Source organism: Nomascus leucogenys, chromosome 6, assembly GCF_006542625.1.
Source record: "Nomascus leucogenys isolate Asia chromosome 6, Asia_NLE_v1, whole genome shotgun sequence".
Classification (NCBI taxonomy): Eukaryota; Metazoa; Chordata; class Mammalia; order Primates; family Hylobatidae; genus Nomascus; species Nomascus leucogenys.
Genome location: NC_044386.1, coordinates 82,756,851 through 82,780,728, shown reverse-complemented (window position 1 = coordinate 82,780,728; position 23,878 = coordinate 82,756,851). Strand labels below are relative to the sequence as shown.

At 38.2% G+C, this 23,878-nt stretch overlaps 1 protein-coding gene across 5 annotated transcripts in view; it reads right to left on the bottom strand.

The window, feature by feature from the left end:
- The window catches only part of USP3 (ubiquitin specific peptidase 3), an 81,428-nt gene that overhangs the window by 11,457 nt on the left and 46,093 nt on the right, over positions 1-23,878 (bottom strand). For all 5 annotated transcript variants that reach the window (XM_003267085.4, XM_030814525.1, XM_030814526.1 and 2 more), the window contains 7 exons: positions 20,703-20,786; positions 17,654-17,735; positions 16,143-16,225; positions 14,366-14,479; positions 11,310-11,423; positions 3,678-3,824; positions 115-221 (listed from right to left, as the gene is read on the bottom strand). In XM_003267085.4, the coding sequence (XP_003267133.2) occupies positions 115-221; positions 3,678-3,824; positions 11,310-11,423; positions 14,366-14,479; positions 16,143-16,225; positions 17,654-17,735; positions 20,703-20,786 (731 nt within the window). The remainder of the gene's footprint in view (positions 1-114; positions 222-3,677; positions 3,825-11,309; positions 11,424-14,365; positions 14,480-16,142; positions 16,226-17,653; positions 17,736-20,702; positions 20,787-23,878) is intronic.

Here is a 23,878-nt window from a genome sequence, read left to right as displayed (position 1 = left end):
TGTCCATTCAAAATAATTTCACAAACTGATGTATTTCTAGATTACACTTATTTTTGAAGGAAATATTAAATTTATTTTAATAAAATATATATCCACATGCCACATATATCTTACCTAGGAATGGATCAAACTTTCTAGATTCTGTCCCACATATGAGGCAGTTAACCTCATTTTGGAGAATGCCTCCGAATATAGCCGTGACAACAGTAGATGCTCCGTTTCTAAACAAAATCACCACATAGGAAAATCTCTCAGTAAGAAGCCATCTCTTTGACATTTAAAAAACTACAAATATTTGTTAAAGCCCCTACAGATGACTCCCTTTGAGGGAATATTTAAGTCATTTATTTCTAAGTTAAAAAATAATATAAAAATTTCAAAACCATACAGACACATACTAAATAAAAGGTTTAAGCTACACTGGCCTCCCCCAATGCCCTCATCCAATCCCACTACTTTCCCCAAGAGTAACTAACACTGGCCATTTGCTATCATAACACAGATCACATGCATGACTCTGCACAGGGCGACATGACTCCTTCCATTCCCTCCCCAAGTTAGGCCTCAAAAGGATGAAACTGCCTTGTATTGGAATCTTTGCAAGGCCTCTCATATTACAGGGAACTCTCACAATTACTTGACTTTGAACATCCTTAATCTGAGATAGTTTGAGTTTTTATACAGCCATCTGTCAGATTTGGGGGAAAGGAAGTAAAGGAATTTAATACAGATTTAGTAATTACTGCTGGGAGTAAGACTTCACAATTGAAAATGCTGGATATTACTGTCGAAAACACTTTTTAAAAAGCTCACTTAATACTGCAAATAATTTCCTTGTGGAGATGAAGAATATACTGTTTTAAAAACAGTTTTCAAAACCACCTGCCCTAATGTTATTTAACCTTTTTATCCCTCTGCTCCATCAGATACAAAACAGGAATACAGGAAGAGTACCCACCACAGAGGCCCAGTGTGTAGATGAGAGAGTTGTGTATGTGAAGTGCTTTTAGAGGAGCACTTACCAAAAATAAAGTACTTAAAGTGTTTGCCACTATTTTATTAGTACGAAGTCAGATTACACCTGCTTCTTGCTTTTATGTTTTTCCCTAAGTGTGTATCTTAAACAGGTACCTCATTCTTCCTGACAGCTCCACGGTGTGTCAGAGTATGGACATACAATGGAAGCAAGAACTACTGAGAAAGCGTACCAGTGAGACCAGGAGTAGTAGGCACTTATAATAGCACTTACTACACACAGGTTCCATTCCAAGCACATTCTTTCCATCTATTCAATCAATTAATCTTCACAACACACCTGTAAGGTAGCTACTGTTAGCCCCATGTTGTAGATGAGGACGCTGAGGTTAAGTTAGTCCAAGGTCATACTGCTGGTCTGGCCTGAATATCGGTTCTAACACAGCTCTTTCAATTGTTTGCTATCATTAATAGTACTACATGAACACTTGTCTATTAGCCTTCGTGCACTTACGGAGTTACTTGAGCCAATACACGCTCTTTTTTGCTAACAGCAATATAAGGTGGTTTCTGTCACTTGAATCAATTACTCCTAAACACTGAAGTGTATTTTCTAGGCCACTTTAAGTTAAACCTACTGCAATGATGACAAAACCTACTCAAGCAATTCTATTTGAAAAATTTGATTCCTTTTCTAGGAAAAGGCTTCCTTCCTTTACTGACAAAATAAATATGCTGTAACTTTATTATTACTTTTTAAAGTATTGTTTGTAAGACATACTGTCTTAAATTTTTTTAAAAAAGATGGCATTGGGGAAGAAGGATTGGGAGTTGTAGGACCTAGTGGCCATTTCAGGTTTAGGTTTAATATCTGTGTCACTAAAAAAGGACATAGCAAAAAAAACCCTTTTGAAAATGAAGGGACCCTAACTGACCCTTTCATGCTGATGTTCACATACAAGGTTGCCTTTAATTAAAATGGAAACTGCTTCATTAAGAATTACATTTAGACTCAATGTAGTTCTTCCTTGTAATCACTTCCTCTGAGAAATGGATACTAATCAAGATTTTAGCTGCCTGACATGTCTAATATTAAGTAAGTTTCATATATACCATGACTTAATATTAAAAATGAGTTTCATTTATCATAACCACAACTGTTTAAATATTGAATGCTTATTGGATAGGCTCTTATGATTCTAGGGTCCTTTAACTGGCACTAGTGATTTCCTATGTGCTATAAAGATCACATCTGCCACTTATTTCTTTCATACCACCATCCTCACCTTCACCTTCAGTAGGGGTAGGTGTGTGTGTGCACAAGTCAACAAAGACATTGCACAAGAGACCTTTTTCTAGTTGTAGCAAATATTCTTAGATCCTGAAATGGCTTTTCCAATGCACTGAAGGAAATCTGAATTTTTAATATTTGATAATGTTTGGTTTCTGTCCCTAACTCAGTAATGAAACTTGCAATCCTAATCTTTAAAATGTCATGAAAAGGGATAGATTAATCCTGAAAACTCATGAGGCACTAAAAGAACATTCTATGAGTATTACACAGTGTGATTCCACAGGGTGCCCAGGCATCATGTAAAATCATAAAGACATATACCCTCTTTCACCTCACACAGTCTATCCATGATAGAGCCCAGTTCAATATCCTTTGTGGATGAATATGCCATGATAAAATACAAAACAGAATTTTTCATTTAATACTTTTTAATTTGGTGCTAGCAGGAAGAACAATTCTCCCAGGTCACAAGAGGTCCTTCCCTTTCTATATTGGATTCTAATTGGAATCACAGCTACTAGGACCCAGAGGGACAATCATTTTGAGAAGTATGGCCATTCACATTGGTTGCCCTTTTCTAACACTGCTTGGTTAGCTATAAGCCTGCTTTGCCATTAAAAAGTAGTAGTCCTACTACATCCGATTTATGGACTGCCAGGCAATACTACAATGACACCTGTATGTTACTTACTCTTTTCTCTCTGTTTGGCGGGGAGGGGGGGTTGTTTTCTTGTAAATCTCTCCCATGTAGCTCAATACTGATGAAACTTTTCAAAACATTTGAACAAAGGAGGCTGCAACTGACCAAAATCCAGGCTAAAATAACAGTAAATCTTCCGTTCTTCAAGCAAAATAAGTGTCCTCATCTCAGTGTATACTTGGGGGCTACTAGTACATGGGAAAGCAATCCAAAAGCTTTGTTTTATTCATATTGAGAGGCAAGAAAAACTTCTGAGAACTTACAAATGCCTCGATTTCATTAAAGAACAGATAAACTTTAGGAAAATTCAAGTCCATAATGAAGCTTTAGGAAAGTTCCCATTCAAAATGTTTTTAGCTTTTGTTTTTAGTGAACAAATAATTTTAAGTCTCCTGTCTGTCATTCAATATATTTGGAGGAAATCTTCTAAATGATAAATTGTACAAATATTTTCTATTTTTTCAAGATTTAAAATAATCTATACCAATTAATCACAGTCAGAACTAATCAGGATGCAAATACAAGATGCCTCTGGTCTGGAGGCAGGAGGCATGTGCTAGTTCACTGGGTCACAAAGTTCAAGGGCACGAAAAGTTCCAGCAAATGTCCAAGAAACCCCTCTACCTTCCGTTATAAATCTAACACATAGTTAACACCAAAAGAAATGTCTGAGGCCCTCCTAAAAAACAGAAGGCAACTAAATCTTACATGCAACACTTGTTACTTGCAGACAGAGTAGAATTCTCCTGCAGAACTGCTGAGCGGGAAACACCGTTAAAACCGCCCTGGAGTTCCAAGTGTAGGTGGTCCAAAAGGTAGCGCATGAATTCATGGGCGTCCTGCTGTTGATAGCCCCTAAAGCAAACAGAAACAGTCACTTATAAGGCCAGGTGGAGGGCTCTTTGTGCCCAGCCACACCAGCAAGAGGCCAAGGCGTGGGAAAGGACGGCAGCCCCATGCTCACAAGCACAGCCAGGCTTCCTCACCTTCATGCCCGCAAGCTCCACAGGTGACAGAATTTCTCTTCAAGAATGAATTCTACTGTACCAAAAAATATTAGAGCTAATTGGATTTGCAATGATCTCCTCACTTCAGAGGTGAGGAAATTGTGGAGGTAGGGGGGCGGTATGTGGCTTCCCCAAAGTCCTACAGCAAGAGAGTAAGAGATGGGACTACACCTGTGTTTCCTGGTGGACTCTGACTCTTCTCCCTGCCCACATAACCTCTCTAGAAGATGCTCCAATGTCACAGCTTCACCTCTTACCCTCACTAGAAAACCAGGTGTGAACCACTACAATAAGAAAGGGGAATTTAAAATTATTAATGACTCCTTAGATTGAAAGATACTAATTTTTAAACACTGCCTGAAAGGAAGAAAAACTTTACTGAAAGAGTTAAAGATGTCTAACCTTCTCTACCTGCATCCTAACTTCTGACTTAAGACATCTTTTAAATAAATAAATACTCTTTAAAAATGCATTGGCTCATATACAGTTATGCTCTATCCTAAAACTTGAATTTATATAACAACATATTCTTAGGTTACTTATTACAGTATAGTCAGACAGCAAACTATATGAAATTCTTATACGAATATAGATCAATGACAGTGAACAGGAATGATGGCAGACAAAATGAAACTGGAACAGGTGGAAGGTCTGGGAAGTTACTTGGATGAAATAAAGAAAGCATTGCTATATAAAGTACTTTTATAAAACTAAAATAAAAAAGACTTCTGTCTGCATTTTGCCAGCATGGAAGATCTCTTTAATTAATCTAAATCATTAAGTTTTTCTGGTGTCGTCTTAAGATTCAAAACTCCCACTACTCTTCCAGGCAACGGTTCCATAAACAAAATTTCTTCCAACCAGAGTTTCTGTCAATATCTATTTTCCCCTTTTCCTGGAAATTATAAATTATGAAAACAATCTCCTTAACCAATGGAACTTTGGAACTTAAAGTCAGAAGTTACTCTGGCATTTCACTGTAGCTTTTTCTAAACTAGCTGGCAACTAAATATCAATATATGTGTTCAAGTATTTCTTCTAAGGCTCATCAATAAAAATGTTAAAATTCAGCCAAAAGCATTCAAAGTTGGTAGTTCCTTTGTATATCTAAGGAGGTGCCTTAAACTTAATACAATATCCATTATTTTCATGACTCAAAGGTAAGATTAGTAGTTTGTTATAATATCTGAAATTCTATCACAAAAAATTTCATTCTCTCCCCAAAATAACCTAATATCTAAGTCATCATTTTCTTAAAATGTATGATGAAAACCAGCACCTTATAGCTATACCAATTTGCATTTTCATCAAGTCAACACAAGCCCATCCCATTTTAAAAAAACAATGTGCCCTCATGTACATTAATGTATGTGTCCAACCATACCGTGATTTTCTTATATCAAAATGCATTATTTTCTAGTGTTTCCTATACCATTACAAACACATCTTCTTTAAACTACATGAGATCACGGAACACTCAGCTATTCTATAAAGGTAGGTTATGAGTCTATTTCAACTTGTGAAATTTACCAGAGAACACTCCCTGCTGCTCAGACTAGAACTTTTTCTAATTCTTACTAAAGAGACATTTACAATTCTCTTTCTAAACATTTAAATGTATAACTTCATTGACTTATCTGAAAGCCTTAATAAATATTTTATTTAGTATATTAAATTCAACAAATTTCAGTTATCTTTTCAATCATTTCCTAGTTGTACGACTGGGCTTCAGAATTGACTCTGTAGTCAACTTCAGTTTCTCTTGTTTTATAACCATGTTAAAGGAAATAGTCCTCACATTTGGGTGCTGTGTTTATGTTTTGTATACATATTTCAGCAATGTCACCCAAACAGCTGTTTGAGAATTAGTGAGGAAATGCATTTATGAAGAACCAACTAGTGTCCCTGTGACAGACCAGAAGTACAGGAGAAAAGAAAACAGAGGCAAATAACTGTGGCTCCAATTTTTTTTTTTTTTTTTTAGATGGGAGTCTCGCTCTGTCGTCAGGCTGGAGTGCAATGGTGCTATCTTGGCTCACTGCAACCACCGACGCCCTGGTTCAAGGGATTCTCCTGCCTTACTCAGCTCCCGAGTAGCTGGGATTACAGGCATGCACCACCACACCCAGCTAATTTTTGTATTTTTGATAGAGACAGGGTTTCACCATGTTGACCAGAATGGTCTCGATCTCCTGACTCGTGAACCACCCGCCTCGGCCTCCCAAAGTGCTGGGATTACAGGCGTGAGCCACCATACCCAGCCAACTGTGGCTCCAATTTTAACACTGTTCCTTCTCTCATTTGTCACGTCAGATAAACATTACCCCCTTCTCCTAAATCTGTCATGAGGATGCTGTGAGAAATCACTGGGGGAGAGGGCACACTGAAAACACAGAAAGCCTCTATAGAAGGTCTTGAACCATCCATTCCGAACACTGCCAAAGCACAGTGTACAGGAACACGTGGCAACTGTCTCTTCACAAGGTTTTGGCACAATGACTACAAACCAAATTTCCCCAAATCTTAAAGACAAATAAATGTTCCAATAAAAAATGATTAAGCCGGGTGTGGTGGCTCATGCCTGTAATCCCAGCACTTTGGGAGGCTGAGGCAGACGGATCACCTGAGGTCAGGAGTTTGAGACCAGCCTGGCCAACATGGCAAAACCCCATCTATCAAAAAATACAAAAATTAGGCCGGGCACGGTGGCTCATGCCTGTAATCCCAGCACTTTCGGAGGCTGAGGCGGGCGGATCACAAGGTCAGGAGATGGAGACCATTCTGACTAACACGGTGAAACCCCGTCTCCATTAAAAATACAAAAAATTAGCCGGGTATGGTTGCAGGCGCCTGTAGTCCCAGCTACTCGGGAGGCTGAGGCAGGAGAATGGTGTGAACCCGGGAGGTGGAGCTTGCAGCGAGCCGAGATCATGCCACTGCACTCCAACCTGGGCGACAGAGCAAGACTGTCTCAAAAAAAAAAAAAAAAAAAAAATTAGCCGGGCATGGTGGTGCACACCTGTAATCCCAGCTACTTGGGAGGCTGAGGCAGAAGAATAACTTGAACCTGGGAGGCGGAGGTTGCAGTGAGCTGAGATTGTGCCATTGCACTCCAGCCTGGGCAACAGAGCAAGACTGTCTCAAAAAAATCAAATGTTAGTTTGCACCTCCTTGGGTGTGAAAAGCAGACATTCCAAATAATGAAATTAACATCCCAGAATATAGGCACATAAAAGGACTCGTGTTCCCACCACATACTTAACTATGACATGCCTGCACATTACTGTTTTCTGTGTCTTGGCAGTGCCAGTATATAATCTGTATATACTGTATGTAGAAACAGATATACATATGTATAATCTAAAATACCTAAGATATGTTAGAATTTTAGGTTCTGCTCATATTTAAAATATCCTTGACGTTAAAAAAAGAATCTAAAGTTGTTGTTTTGGCCAAAATATCTGCAAAACGAAAATAAGTTAAATGTCTTCCTACTCAGTATTTGGCAACAATCATGCCTGAGTTTCCTCAAAACAAAAACACCAGAAAACAAAACTGACAAAAATGAATTAGTGTTTACAAACACACACACAAATACAATAGCAAAATTCTTGGCTACAATGAAAATGGCTTAAATATAAAATATCAATAGCATAGTATTTTAAAATCTTTTTACCGATATCCCAAAAAGACTATTGTTAAATAAAACTTTAATTAAAGTATCACACGTGGCTGGGCACGGTGGGTCACAACTGTAATCCCAGCACTTTGGGAGGCCAAGGCAGGTGGATCACGAGGTCGGGAGTTCGAGACCAGCCTAGCCAACATAGTGAAACCCCGTCTCTATTAAAAATACAAAAAAATTAGCCGGGTATGGTGGCACCCACCTGTAGTCCCAGCTACTTGGGAGGCTGAGGCAGGAGAATCACTTGAACCCAAGAAGCAGAGGTTGCAGTGAGCCCAGATCATGCCACTGCACTCCAGTCTGGGCTACAAAGTGAGACTCAAATAAAAAATAAAATTTTTTTTTAAAAAAAGCATCACATGCAAAGATCTATTTTTTGTCTACAAAAATCCTTTCATTGTCTATAAACCTGAGAAGAGCAAGCAAATAGAAGAATTATGTGTCAATGATTATTTACCCATCATTTTAAAACATTAATTATAACAAGAACTGATTAAAAAAAATAAAGTTCCATCTTGGGAAGTCAAGGCAAATATATTAAGTCAGGTTGTACAGAAAGACCTATTTGAATCATCAAGAGACTTTCCTGAAGAGTGTTAGCTTTAACTGGGATCCTAGACAAAGAGAGAGGAACCACAAGGCAAATCCTGTGGGCAGAAGCACATGACATACAGACAGCAAAGCAGCAAGACAGAGCTGTGTTAAGAAAAGCAAGGAGTGACAAAGGCTAGCAGAAAAGACTATCAAAATTACAGAAGCACATTTCCTTGAGCCCGGCACTTTCTCTCTTAGATACCTGCACATGTATGTAAAAGACTACTCACTGCAGCACTGTTTAGAACAGCAAAGACTAGAAACAGTCCATAAAGCCACTGGGAGGAGACTTGGACACAAATTATGATACAACTATAAAATGGTCTGAGGAAGCTATTTGTATACTAATATGAATCATCTCAAAGTAGGGAAAAAAAGATGATACATCACCAATTACGTTAAAAATGACACACACACACACACACACACACACACTTGTCTGTATATGTACACAGAATATCTGAAAGGATACACAAAACTCTAGTAACTATGGTTGCTTCCAGAAAACAGAATGAATGGCTAGGGAATAGAATAAAACATTCACTGCATATTCTTTTGTTACCTTTTGAATTTTGAACCACATATGTTTTTGCCTATTTAAGAAAATACACTTTAAAGTATTTTTATGAAAAGCAAAAGGATAGAAAGAGCTGAACATACTAAGAAATCATAAGAAGTGTGGTAAGTACATATGAATGTTGGAAAAGGTCAAAACTTCAAGAAAATTTTCCCTGCTAGGTAACTGGCTTTTAGTTTCAGTGGGGAAAAAAAGAATAGGCTTAATGATTTCTCTATCCAAAGCTGCTGATTACATTGAGGGTGTGTGTGTTTTGGGGGTGTGTGTATGTATATATATTTGTGTATTTAATAGATGAAAGTTGTTTCTACTTCTACATGCATGTTTGTATTTCAGAGTCATCATATTTCATCCCAAAGGATCAAGTTTTCTAGACACTGTCATGTGTTAATCAAGGAAAATGGGCTTTTTAAACCTAAAAAAAATTCCTTTGGGATTATAAATAAACACAAATCGAGATTCATGCACTTACACACAGGCATGTTATAAGAATCTTACCTGCATACCTCATAGGGTAAGAGCTGTAAAAAGCAAGCCCCATCTCCCTGCCTCACACCTGGGCATTGTGCAGTGACCCTGCACTAAAGCTTTATCCATGATATAATCTCAAGATCTAGATCTGACCAAGAGAAAAACTGTTCTTTGACTATATAAAAATGGGGAACAATCTCAGTTATTGCAGAACTAAGAGCAAGCCCAGCTAAGAATACAAAAGCACCCTATTCTCATCAGCCATTCAAGAAATTTAAGAGTTCATGTATGATCTGAAATCTTCCCCAGAGACTCCACGTGCTACATTCCTCAGCCTGGTTACCTTGTTCCTTCATCAGTAAAAATATTCCAATGTGGAAATTAAACAGCTAAAAACTAAATCATGCTCACAGTTGGGCTACAGAAGCTAGAAGGGACAGAGATGTGGAAAGATTTACAGGAAAAGCAGATTTCTACTTTATAAAATATGATAATGTTTCTAAGCTTTCAAGAATGAGGGACCTTGGTCACCATGGGGATCAAGGAAAACAGTATCAAATTAGTTAATGGGCCTTGTTCAAGGTATGTGGGCAAATCATTGTCAACATGTCTATTATTCGCCAACTCCACAAACACCTGGACTCTAATTTTGGTCATTACCCCTACTAGATGTATAAACTTAAACAAGTTGCTTCTCCTCTCTGTCTCAGTTTTGTCTCCTCTAAAATGGGGGCAATATTTACTGCCTTGGCTGGAATTTTGTTCTTGCTTGTTTTTTAATGAAGACCAGATAAAAAATACCCAGTGGGTGGCACACAGTAGGCATTCAATAAATGTAAACTATTATTATATAATAATAAAACACAAAGACTAAACTTCTATCAAGAGTCTACTAGGTGATATATGTTAGAAATTTTTTTATTAGGTCCAGACCTGGCCAGTGGTAACTTAACTGTCATTCCTGCCTTTCCTACTTAGAGTCAAGACATTCTCAAATTCTTATGTCTTTCCTGAGAGGAGATTTAAATGGTATGATAAATAAAAGGAGTTTCTTTCAAAACCAAGACTAGGGTTAACACTAGTTACTCATGTCAGATCCTCAAGACTAGACTTTTTAGCAAAGCAACAATTTAAAGTCCTTTGAAGTTAATTACCTTTTAAATATTTATATTAACAATACATCTTTTTAGGCAATAGGGCAAGACAGATCGCTAAGTTTACTACAGCATGATGTTTTTTTTTAAAGAAAGGAGAAGGGATGTACATTAGGTGCCAAAATCATAACTAGTAAGAACCATGACTTGCTTCAGAAGGGTAAAATCGGCAGAAGGTGGCCAAGGCTGCTGTCAAACACCTGCGGTGCCTCAAAGCTGCTATCACCCAAATCCCTACAGGGATGACAGACCTACGAGAAGAGGCAGGACTCCTCTGACAGCTAGGTGTACAGCAGAGGTGTATTTTGCTCAAGTGAGGCGAGACAAAAAGCATGGGCACCACAGCAGCTCTCTGGCCACGCCAGGATGTGGCACAGCCGCCTTCTGGAGCGGGCGTCCCAGGCCCTTGACAACAGCCTTCCCAGAGCTGCCAAACTCAGCTCCGAACAGTTCATATAATACTGTGCACTTCTACTGATCTTATTAATTTTTTTAGCTGGAATAACAAGACAGTGTGTGATGGTAATTATTCTACATTGTGAAAGAATTAAGGAAATTTTGTCCAGTATGTTTTCCTAGTGTGCATAAGTTATTTATAAGGGCTTTATGTTTATAGCAACAAAATACCCCACCTCTTGTTAAAGACATTTCTATAGTCTACTATTTAAATAAACACATGTGTTTAGTCAGATGTATTCAATTTCTACTCTTCTTCTTAAAAAGAAAAAACACCAAACTAGTCTTAAGTATTTAGAATATTTAGAATACAACCACTTCACTAGGAATTATTTCAGGAACAGTATAAACACTAATATTAATGTTTTAAAATATCTTTCTTTATATAATACTTACCTAAAGTTTGGCATAATCTTCCAAACAACATAAAATAAGGACTCTGGGCTAAATGCAGTCTGGCTGCCTTGCCATAAAGCACAGAGTGTCTTTCTAAACTCTTCTACCAAAGACCTGCAAAAGAGGAAAGGACAGTGCCCTCAGATTAGTGAGAGGCTACAATTTCAACACAGCGTCCACTCATCTAAAATGCCTAATACATACAAAATGATCACTTAAAAAGGATTTGGTCTTTTCTGAAGAAAGTTTGAAAGATACATAAGAGCATTTCAAAAACAGAAGTAGCAGTAATTCTGACAAAGCTAATTTGTAACCATATGGTTAACTCTGAGCGTGCTGATGCACCGCCATATTTGTACACTCTGAGTTAAAACACGCAAGCAAACCATACAGCACTGGGTGAGTTATAGGCCAAATGACTTAAGAATGTACATTTTCCAAATGCAAAACAAGCATTCGGCTCTCTTTCTCCCCCTCCTGCCTTGTCCTTGTTGCCACTCACTAGCACCCCCAGACCTCAGCCTGTGTCACAAACCTTCACCACTCAGCTCTCCACCAGTGACTCTCAACTCCAAAAGTCAGATTTTCTCATGACTATTTTTATTTAAACTTCTCCAGTTTCCAGCAGGAATTTTCTGCTGGAGGTCTTCTTGTCACTTAGACCTCTAGGTGCACTGACCTGCTCCAGCATCTACTGCTCTCTGTACACCTCTCCTATCACCCAATATCCACACTCTTCTCGCATATGAATAGAACGCTCATTTTTTTCCTGGGCATATAAACTCTCACAATAAAAAACTGAGTGTGTCCAAATTCTGGGAAATGTCTTAAAAAGAAAGAGTAGTCCTATATTAATCCTTTCCTTCTTCCTGCTAGGAATGAGGACGGAGTTGGGGAGCCCCAGCACCATGGTGGACTATGTGGATGGATAGGGCCTCTGGAGGTTGGTGGAACAGAAAGCCAGGAGGAGCCCGATGGCTTTGTCAAACCACCCTAGACAGGCAGCCTCTGACTTTTATGAGGAAACAAACCATAGATGTTTGAGTCACTTAATTTTGGTTTTCTACACCTGTGGCTAAACTGATCCAAGTCAACTTCAACTTCCATAGCTGTCAATGTAAGCGCCATATTTTTGGATACTTGATTGATATCTCAGAGAATCTCAATATCTTCCTTCTCAACCCTCACGATCATGTAGGACCCTGGAATACAAATCATATTTTTGACTTCCTAGTACTTGAACCCTCTTCCTATGTTGGAGAATCCCTACTTTAAGAGTTTGCCTCCCACTTCCGAAGCTAAACAGCCAGACACTCGCCTTCTCAGGCTCCCTTGCAGTCAGAGCACAGGTACATAGCCTGGGCTCTACCCATCCGAAGCAGGAGTTAGTGACACGAAGAAGAAGGGATGGCACCAAATCCTCTCTGGTAGCAGTGGGGGCAAAGAGCACCATCCGGAGTGCAGGGCAGCAGCATGGCTGCGTCCGCCAGCATCCATCTCCAGCAGTGCTGGCAACAGGAACTCTGCTGCTGCGCTGGGCACCAGAGGCAGTGGCGGCCTTACCGGACAGTTCTGTGGGGTGACTATGACTGCGGTGCTGCTGCCTCGGACCCCAGACCTGATTTTTCACTCACCCAATATGATTAGCTCACCAGTAGCCCTGCAGTAAATTCCTTTTCTGCCTAAATCAGCCAAAGGCAATTTCTGCAGTCTGCAACTCAACCCTGCATGACACGAATGCAAGTACTCCTAACTCTTCTCTTAACTCATACACATGTATATTTTCTGTTTCACTGCTGTCCCCTCTGACCTGATTACTGTAGAGTTCAAAGCCTCCTTGAATGCAGGCACTTTCAACTCATCCTAGATGCTGCTCAACTCATCCTAGATGCTGCTGTGAGGGAAACTCCCTTCAAATACCACTTGTAGTGATGTCATTCCAGCCCTGCTCCACGCCTGGCTTTCCAGTTTCCCTGCACTGTGACTCTGGCCCTACTGCCCATTATTCTGACATGTTCAGTCCTACTCTCCCTCACCCACCACGGCAGGACAGTGTCAGATCACCCCTTCAGAATGAGTGAGAATGGGAGTGTGTGGAAGTGGAGGAGTCAGACAGAGAAAACATTAAACATATAAGGAGTATGAGTCACAGTCCTTCTGAAAAAGAGCTGTAAAGATATTAAAGATGTGCCCACTACAATTGTCATAATGAAAGATCTTCTGAACCCCAAATAAGGGAGGTCTACACCAAATGAGGATACAGGATCGGTTCTTAATGAGCACTTGTCCGGTTTTCTCCCCCCTCTCCATATCAACCATTAATGAGCACTTGTCCGGTTTTTCCCCCCCTCCATATCAACCAAAAATTGACTTTATTTCCCCACAACTAATTTGTTGACTACAAATTAATTTCAGTATCCAAGACAGGTTTACCTAACACTGTCGGACAAATCAATTCACATGGACTAATGAGATTCATAGTCGTCTATACCTAGAACTGCATTTCATATCTAGATGCCAATTCTAGAATGCCCAAATCTGCAGAGTCAATAAGTAGAATGCTAAATTTATCCCTCCTGTTATGGTAAATAAAGGAATCCCAACAATTTTTTTGAGATGGAGTCTCGCCCTGTCACCCAGGCTGAAGTGCAGTGGCACAATCTTGGCTCACCGCAACCTCCGCCTCTTGGGTTCAAGCGATTCTCCTGCCTCAGCCTCCCGAGTAGCTGGGATTACAGGTACCCGCCACCATGCCTGGCTAATTTTTGCATATTTAGTACAGATGGGGTTTCACCATGTTGACCAGGCTGGTCTTGACTGACCTCAGGTGATCCACCCGTCTCAGCATGCCAAAGTGCTGGGATAACAGGTGTGAGCCACCACACCCGGCCGGAATTCCAATTATTAAGATTGCCAGCTAGATACTTAAACACAATTTTTAGACGATTTTTTTTTAAGGCATGTGCCTGTTAGCTCACATAGTACAATGGAAACCACCAGTGAAAGCAATTTGTTTTGTAACTCAAAGCCAGAAAGGACATACTCTTATAACTCACACATTGTTATCCCCTTGGCTCCTGGTGTGGTATGTCCGCCTTCCTGCTGTTTTCCCATTCCTTAACTCCACAGCGGGCAGTTCTTTGAAATAACAGCAAAACTGCTCAATGTTACTATTTTAAAAGGAAGGGAAAAATATTTTAAAAAGAAAAGAATAGGACTGTAAAGAAAGTTGATGAAGCCTACATATACATTTTGAAACTGCAATTTTTCAATTGTCTCATTTAAACTGTACTCAGTGCAATCTCTTGCATTGTTTCTTCATTATGATTTTTCCTTCTCTCTAAGAAAACAGTATAGACAGATGACTTTGTAAAAAAACAAAAACAAAAAACAAAGAGTTGAAAACAAAATCTCTTTTCAAAAAAATCCCCAATTCTCCCTCCAGCTATAGGTAGTCACCATTTCTTTCTTTTCGGTTGCTTGTTTCCAGGTATTCAATAATTTCCTCAAATAAAAACAAACCATGAAACCGACCATATTATTTTGATACACTATACAGAATCCTAAGGAGAATTCAGTAGTAATTATAATTTCCTCTTTGAGCAAGAAGAGATAAGCTAAGAGGCAGTGCCTTCCAGGAGAGATCGAATATGCCTTCCGCTTCTTATCAGCAATGTAACCTTGGGAAGATCATTTATTCTGGCCTTTGATGTCTCATTAAAATCTAAAAGTATGCAACTTTCAAAATAATTTATTCTACAAAACTTAGGTCAGCCTTCTTGACTATTTTATTTTTACTATTTGTCTCACATTTTGAAGACATCTCATCTTATGACCTTGATTAACCCATTTATGCCTAGTGTTCCATTATTGGAACGCTAAGCTTCTGGGAGTTATTTATATCTTACTGCTCAAGGTCATCACCAAGGTCTGATTTTTCATACAAAAAGATTGCAACCTCTGACATAAATGGGTTAAGACTCAACTAATGACTGAAATAAGCTCTCTGAATAAGGTTCTCTGTAACCCAGGAGTCTGTAAACTGTAGCCCACAGGCCAAATCTAGCCCTCCACCAGGCAGCTCTTAAAGCGAGTTTTACATTTTTAAAGTGTTGTTTTATTTTATTTATTTATTTATTTATTTATTTTTGAGACAAGGTCTCGCTTTGTCACCCAGGCTGGAGTGTAGTGGCCCCATCTTGGCTCACTGCAATTTCCACCTCCTGGGTTCAAACGATTCTCCTGCCTCAGCCTCCCAAGCAGCTGGGACTACAGGCGCACGCCACCACACCCAGCTAATTTTTGTATTTTTAGTAGAGATGGGGTTTCACTATGTTGGCCAGGCTGGTCTTGAACTCCTGACTTCAGGTGACCTGCCCGCCTCAGCCTCCCAAAATGCTGGGATTACAGGCCTGAGCCACTGCACCTGGCCCTAAAGTGTTGTTTTAATAAAGGGCGGGGGGGTGGGGGATATCTGAGAGAGACTGTGGCCTGACATACTAAAATGTTTACTATCAGGCCTTTCACAGAAAAAGTTTGCTGACCTCAGTTCTAGCCTATTCAAGAAGCAACTGGAAATAACCGCAAACAACTATTCACTGCAGGACACTGCTCTAAGTACTTTAGACAAATTACATTATTCAATCTTCCCAACTACCCCATGAGGTAGGAACTACTGTCCCCAGTTTTATTGATGAGGAAACAAAAGCACAGGAAATTAAGGTATCTTGCCCCAAACCGTATGACTAGAGTTAGTGGCAGACAAGATAGGGAGCCAGAGCCCATGCTCTTAACCTTTAATGTCAGACACTTAAGCTCTGACTGTAGCGTTACCTGAGTGACTGAAGGATGGCATTCATGAAACATGTGTTCCCCAAATTCCGAAGGCCTGTGGCACAAATGGCAGTGGTGCTTCCCTGTAAGTGGTGCAAGAAGAGGCCATCAGTAATGCCAAGGGAAGGCCAACTGTTTCAAACATCAAGGCTAAGGAAAGGCCTCTGAAACTCTAGCACCAAGCCAATTTGGAATTGGTCCTTTTCTCTCCAATGAATATTTCAAACAAACTCTCTACTCTCTGTATAAATGTCTGGATATTTTTAGAAAGCTGTTTCTGATCCTGGGATTGTTCTAAATAGAAGTATCTTATTGAAAGCTTATGAGGAAATCACCATTAATGAGTACCATGGAGTACACAATGCAAAAAACAGGAAATCCTTAAAATAACATTTAAGACTTAATGCCTTTTTAAGATTCTATAAAAACTATAAGAGAAATGGAAAAAATATAAATATATACACCCCAAGTATTTTTGTCCCCAAACTTTTAACTCTAAGCCATACATAAATGACCAATACACGTTTTCCTAACAATGGGATATGAATCTTAAAAAGCTGCCTGAGGCCAGGCGCCTCATGCCTGTAATCCCATCACTTTGGGAGGCCGAGGTGGGCGGATCACCTGAGGTCAGGAGTTCAAGACAGGCCTGGCCAACATGGCGAAACTCCGTCTCTACTAAAAATACAAAAAGGCTGGGTGTGGTGGCTAATGCCTGTACTCCTAGCACTTTGGGAAGCTGAGGTAAGTGGATTGCCTGAGCTCAGGAGTTCGAGACCAGCCTGAGCAATACGGTGAAACTCTGTCTCTACTAAAATAGAAAAAATTAGGCGGGCGTGGTAGCGTGCGCCTGTAATCCCAGCTACTTGGGAGGTTAAGGCAGGAGAATTGCTTGAACCCAGGAGGCTTGAGGTTGCAATGAGCCAAGATTGCACCACTGCACTCCAGCCTGGGTGACAGAGTGAGACTCCATCTCAAAAAATAAAATAAAATAAATAAATAAATAAATAAAAATACAAAAATTAGCCAGGCGTGGTGGTGTGCACCTGTTGTCCCACCCCCTTGGGAGGCTGTGGCAGGAGAATCACTTCAACCTGGGAGGCAGAGGTTCCAGTGAGCCAAGATTGCGCCATTGTACTCCAGCCTGAGCTACAGAGTGGGACTCCATCTCAAAAAAAGGAAAAGCTGCCTGAACCTAAAGACTTAGTCTTAAAAACGAAGGCTGGGTTTTCTGATGACTAAGGAGTGTGAGCAGGTATTAAGAGTGAACTGTTTTCTAGGGAAGAGGAGCACAGCAGTAATGCTGATGGGAAGAAGGTGCTGACAGATGGACTCACTGGGGTCACAGCAACAATCGACAGTGCAAGTGGCAAACATTGTGTAAAATACTCCAAATCCAAGACACACATTTATAAAAGTCTGTAACAGGTAACATTACATGTTAGAGTTGCAACAAAACAGTGATTAAATCTCAACTAACTCTTATATTTGAATAAATTTTAATTACTTACATTTACTTTTAATAACTTGCTATTTAGTGTTGAGTTTTCCAAAAGTTTTCTTTTCCTATGCCTGTCAGCTGTGAAAGCTGAGCTATTAAAACACAAACAGACAGTGAAAAAGTTATTAATATATGCATGCTACACCACAGGTCAAAGAATAAACTCCAGCTGCCCTCAACACCTAGAGCATGGAAACCTCCCTGACTGCTTCATCAGGCCCACTGGGGCCCACATGTATTTGAAGTTAACCGAGGAGCTCTACTTCCTTGGAAATCCCCCTTGCTCCTCCGGCAGAGGTGGGCTGGACACTGCTCCTGGCAAAGCTGGCCGGGAAGATGCAGCCCGTGGGACACTCCCCACCACCACTCTCACTGTCTGACCGACTGCGAAGCTTCACAGACCAGAAGGCTCATTCTTCACAACAAAAGGAAAACCCTGGTCTGACACGACTGTTTTGAAATTTAACAGTAAGTCTCCATATGCTATTTCTTTCTTAATTTCAATAAAGATGTCATGTTTTGCTGATTTGTCTTAATAGATGATGATAGGATCTGAGTTTGACAAATGATAAATAAGTTACAGGAATATAGGCACACGTACATTCATTAGATGCAGCTATGCTCCAAAGGACATTCTAAAACACATCCTTATTAGTGCAGAAATTCTGAATTAAAATAACTCAAAATTTTTCTTGATGTAAGAAATATTCTGCTTAAAATTTATCAGAAAGTTATTTCTATTTTCAAAAGGTCACTTTAAAATTTTATGTCTCTGGCAAGTTAATCTAAAGGAAGTAAAAATTATGGTTAAACAACACAGACTTTTAAGGCTGCCAATTCTTTCCCACCTTCTAAAAGTACCAAGTTCATCCAAAGTAAATACATAATTATTTCTTACAGAATTTCCACATGAATTATGTCTTTGAAACATCAGAACTAGTGACAGTTGCTTCAAACCTCAAAATGTTCTTCAGAACTGTTTGTCTCTCTCTTACAGTACTGGTAACTGCAAGATGAAGAGACCAATTCCATACACTATAGTGTTCAACTATTCCTTTACGAATTCTGTGAAGTGGGGAAGGTAAACCACAAGCATAGTATATATGCTCTTTATGACAATGCCTAAGAGTTCATTTTCAGTTGTAACCTATATAAATAAGGCATTTCACCTTTTAAAAATGTAAGTTACTACATTTTATCCTCAGTGACTCTCAAAATGCAGAATCTTCTAGATCCATGCTATCTAATATAGTAGCCACTCACTCCATGTGGCTATTTAAATTAATTAAACTTGAAGTTTAAAATTCAGTGTCTCAGTTGCACTAGCCACTTTTCAAGTATGGCTAGTGTTACCACAGTAGAGTGGATGGAGAACATTTCTGTCGCTGCAGAAAGTTCTGCTGGACAGTGCTGTTCCACGGGGCATGCGGAATAGTCGAAAGTTAAGTAAAACACAAATATGATTGTAGTTTCTAAATTCCACTACAGATTAAACCAATGTTTGCAAAACACAAAAATGATTCTAGGTAATGTTTTTCAACATAGGAAATGGGCTGTAAGGTAGACTTTTCATGGAGCCAAGCAGACGTGTAGACAGGTGGTCTGTGACACCTTTCATCTGATGAAGTGGTCAATGGAAAATAAAGATTTCTTAACTGCATAAATGCATGCAGGTTCTCAAATGCCCTCTTTTCCCTTTGACTTAGTTCTGATTCATTTATTTCAGACTGAGAGGGTGGTCTTCTCCTAGAGAAAACCGTAAGTGGTAGAAAAAATATTCTGATAGCCACCCACTTCTATAACAAATAATCAAGTTACTAAGACCTTTACAATGACATCACCACACCAAAGAGTGATACTACATACATTCCTTCAGGAATCTCAGACTTCACGTTTATTGTGAACAATTTCAGAGAAAAGTAAATATTTTGGATCTGTGTGTATCTGTCTCTAATCCTAGATAGGACTCATCAAATTAGAAGAGAAGTACTCTGAAAAAGAGCTGAAAGATGACAAACCAAAAAGTACTTAAACCTGAAGTACTTTAATTGGTTTAGATTTAAAGAAATCATTATTCTTCCAGTATCGGCTTTATAATCTAGTTAGTCAATGAGACATACATAATGTCTGTGGTTTTAACAAACACTACACAGTATTGCCCTCAAAGAAGTTAGGTTATTTCTTTTCAGTATGCAATTTTCAAACATTCTATGGGCTTTATACTTAAGTTTGCTAAGGGACTCCTGCTTTGTGGATGTTTTCACAATACCTTCTACACATCAACTGCCAAAATAAATTAGATGGCACTTAATGATTTGGTGTGATGTACACAGATTTCACTTGAGTCAGCAGTCATTCCAGAGCCATGCTTCTATCCACTGTAGCTTCAAAGGCATGGCTAGCTGGGTTTCTGTTTATTGCTTCAATTTTGGATCCAGTGAGTTTTATCTAACTATTTGACTATACCAATAAAAGTCTGTTCACGTATAAATAGTTTCATTTCTTTATGACGACAAAGTATTCATAGCTTCTTGTAATGTCAACTGATATTTAACTGCCCCTAACAAGCAAGGAAAAGAAACTAGGATCCTGTGCCACTGTATAGATGCAAAGTGGACAATATGTTCATTAAACCTAATTTCCCTTAAAAATGATGCATAAATCATAGTGCTTCCTAGTAGACCTCATAATACATTTGACAGGGTTTTTCTATTATCAAAAGTAACTCTATGATGATTTCACACCTTTTTCTGCCCTTTTCTTGTACCGTCAAAATAAATTGAGTAGCTTATAAATTGTTGGGTAATATTTTTAAAACAGGCTGTTGGGACCTTGGATATGGTTTATAACAAATATTAAATAAAATAAATGCAGAGCTATGACCATTAACTATGGGCCAAGTTTTAGCTATCCAAAGCCAAGGTTTATTTTATTAACATTTCAATCATATTATAAACATGAAGTTATAAAACTCATCAACAAAAACCCCACTCAAAAATGCTAAAAGACCCCTCAACCCCATTCTTAGGCCCTTCTTTTTCCAAAGGCCTATTACTTACTTTTCCAAGTTCTGTAAGTGTTCTCTGACTTTCTGTACCAGTCCCAGCTTGGTGTCATTAACCACAAAATCATCACAGCGATAACTGCAAGGAAAATATTAATCAATGTGTGTAAAGAGCTTGAGGAAACCACAGTAATGAAATCACTAAAAGGCCTGGCTGCTGCCAAGATGATCACATGGCTCTGCAGGCAGTTACTGCTGGTGGTAAGTTTAAAGAGGACCTGGAATTCACAATGGAATGTTTTTCAAGAGTCTTTTTTAAAAGCCACGTAGGCAATGAACATGAGCTTCTTTTCACGTTTTTTACTCAAAAGCTCTTCAATTCCTCCTTTGAAAATGAAATAAGCTGCTACATGTGTTACATTCTTTTTAGTGGTGCCTAATACATGGAAAATGAAATAAAAAGCACCGAGTCTTTTCATGTAGCATTAAGCCTAAAGCTTTAAGGTGACACTTCACAACCCAAATTAATGGGGAATTGGGGGGAGGAGAGATTTAAGTGAAAAGCAGGGAAAAGGTAATTAACCTGTAGGGATATCTGAAGAGAAAAACTAAAGTTAAAGCTGTACATTTTAAACATAATTTAATTAAAATAGATTGAATTCAGATGAGCTGAGAAGAATGATCTTTCACCCTGAGGCACTACAAAACAAAAGTATAAAATAGTGGCTATATCATTCAGGCAACTGATAAGTGCTTTGAAGAAAAATATTTAAGCTATTTTTAAAAACCGATACTCTGTGTGTTTTACAAGTCAAAAAGCAAATAATGTAAGAAATCACACATAATATAAACTTTAACTTGTACACATTAGCATTTAATTTTTTCCTGGGATAAGGCCAATTTTAACAAAAACAATTTACAAGCTGGCACTAAGATATTATTTTGAATATGCTCTGCATTAAACCATTTGTTATTACTATCAAAGAATAATAACACTGCCATTCTGAGCAAACACAACTCTGAAAGCACAGCAATTAGTAAAAATTAGGTCATCTCTAGCAGAATCCCAAAAACATCTTATATCTGAAAACCATTTTATTAAAAAGAGGGAGAAAGAAAGAGAGAGAAAGGGGTGAGGAAAAGTAATTTTAAAAAATTACACAAAAAAGCATGCTTGTGTCTTTTATTCAGAGAAATGAAAATTTTAAGTGAATGCTTCTGAAAACTGTCACTACAATGTTATATATGTAATTATTTAACACACACTTTCATTAACTGATCACCCAGGCAGTCAATCAACATTTCTCTAACATATTCTCCGAGCGTCTAAAGTCAATTCCCAACATTTCCACAAATAGCAAAAGCAGTCTTTTATATCCTGGACCATTTTCTATTATCAAAGTACTACCAGCAGGAGAAAAAATTCTTAATTGGTCTTATAACAACTACATAAAGAAATTAAATTAGTGAAAAGTTTTAATTTTTTGCTCCCTCTCGGCATAAATATTAAGAGGATAAGATCTACTTTGTCTGTAAATTTGGGCTTAGGGCATTTGGTACCTCTATAAACCTTAAGCATTCACTGGAGAATGAAATTGTATTGCTATTCTACTCGAATTTCTGCTTACATTTTCATTTTATGTTTGTATAAATGTATGCATGTAGTTTGAATAAAACAATACTCAGTGTCCCAAACTTGAAATGCTAGCATTTATCTGGAAAGTGAAGTCTTAAGAGCAAACTCAGATCACTTTTTCTGTATTTACACGATGCCATTAACATCTAATTGAAAACTGAACCTCTAACTGCCACAAATAAGTGGTTGTTTAAACAAACTATTTCAAAGTAAATTAAATAACTGATTTATTTCTTATTAAGGCAATCCTTTCTGGTATAACATGAAGTCAGCCTTGGACATAAAATTACATTTGTTAAAGTGCAGACTCATTTATGGACTTGCTCTGTTCTTCTAGGCCAACTGGGTCCAGCAGCTTTGCCTCTCTACCCTTTCATCACCAAAGTAAGTTGATCTAGACTCTAGAGCTGTGCAAATGTGGCTACTGCAACTGAGGAATACAATTTTTATTTTTAAAACTTTTAATTAATATAAATTCTTAATAACTGAAGCACTGTAAAATCTTTTACCATTAAGCACAATGTTATAGTTTGGTAGAATTGTCTTTTGCTTTTATTATTAAATTGTGCAAGATATATGGCAGTGCACAGCTGGGTAAACGTGTCATTTCTAGCATTACACAAAAGCATATCACCAATCTAGTTTGTATCAACAGAATGAGTCAGTTCAAATGATTTTTCTATGATTTTTCTATGAAACAATGTAGCATTGTAATTGTTTATTTGAACATTTTATGCAGATACCATGAGTTACAGTGACCTATGTAAATCATAATTGGCAATTAAAATACTTATTTTAATTATTTTATAATTAAATTATTTTTTTAGCTTAAAAATTAAAAATAGAAAAATTTTTACTTTCAAATGCAGGTATACTACTGAGAAAGAATCAAATGAAACAAAAAAAGACTCAACAAGGTATGTCACAAATTTCACAAAGAATGGCAATTGTGATTTGCTGCAGCAGAGCAAAGTTAAAAAGCTGCTGGGTAAAAAAAGAGTTTTAAGATAATAAACAACAGTTAAGAGACATTTTCAGCAAATGCATTTCAATTCAATACAAAGTGGCTTCAGTCAAAAAATAATTGATAAAATTAGTCACAATCAGTGAAATCAGAATTAAATGTAAAACAAAAACATTCCTGAAGATTTTACAGAACTTGAGCTTGTAAGTGGCCAGCTATAAAACAGCTTGGATTCTTTTTTTTCTTTATTTTTTAAAAATACAGCTGCAGTATCCTGTTTCCCAGGCTGGTCTCAAACTCCTGGCCTCAAGCGATCCTCCCACCTCAGCCTCCCAAAGTGCTGGGATTACAGGTGTGAGCCACCGCGCCTGACTAGTTCAGATTCTTGTTCAATGTAGAAAACAATTTTAAGATGGTGAGATGAAAAATTAAATTATTTCAGTTAAGGAAATTATATTTTTAAATTATGAGGAAAAAAGTTAAAAAGATATTTTACGGAAAGTGAAAAATCTTTGAGACACCAAGCAACTGTTAGTGAATAAAAGGCCCTTCTAACAATATTAAAGATCAATTAAGTCAGCATTTGAAAAGTTACAGGTATTTTTAGCTTTAGATGAATTTTAGAAGAGAT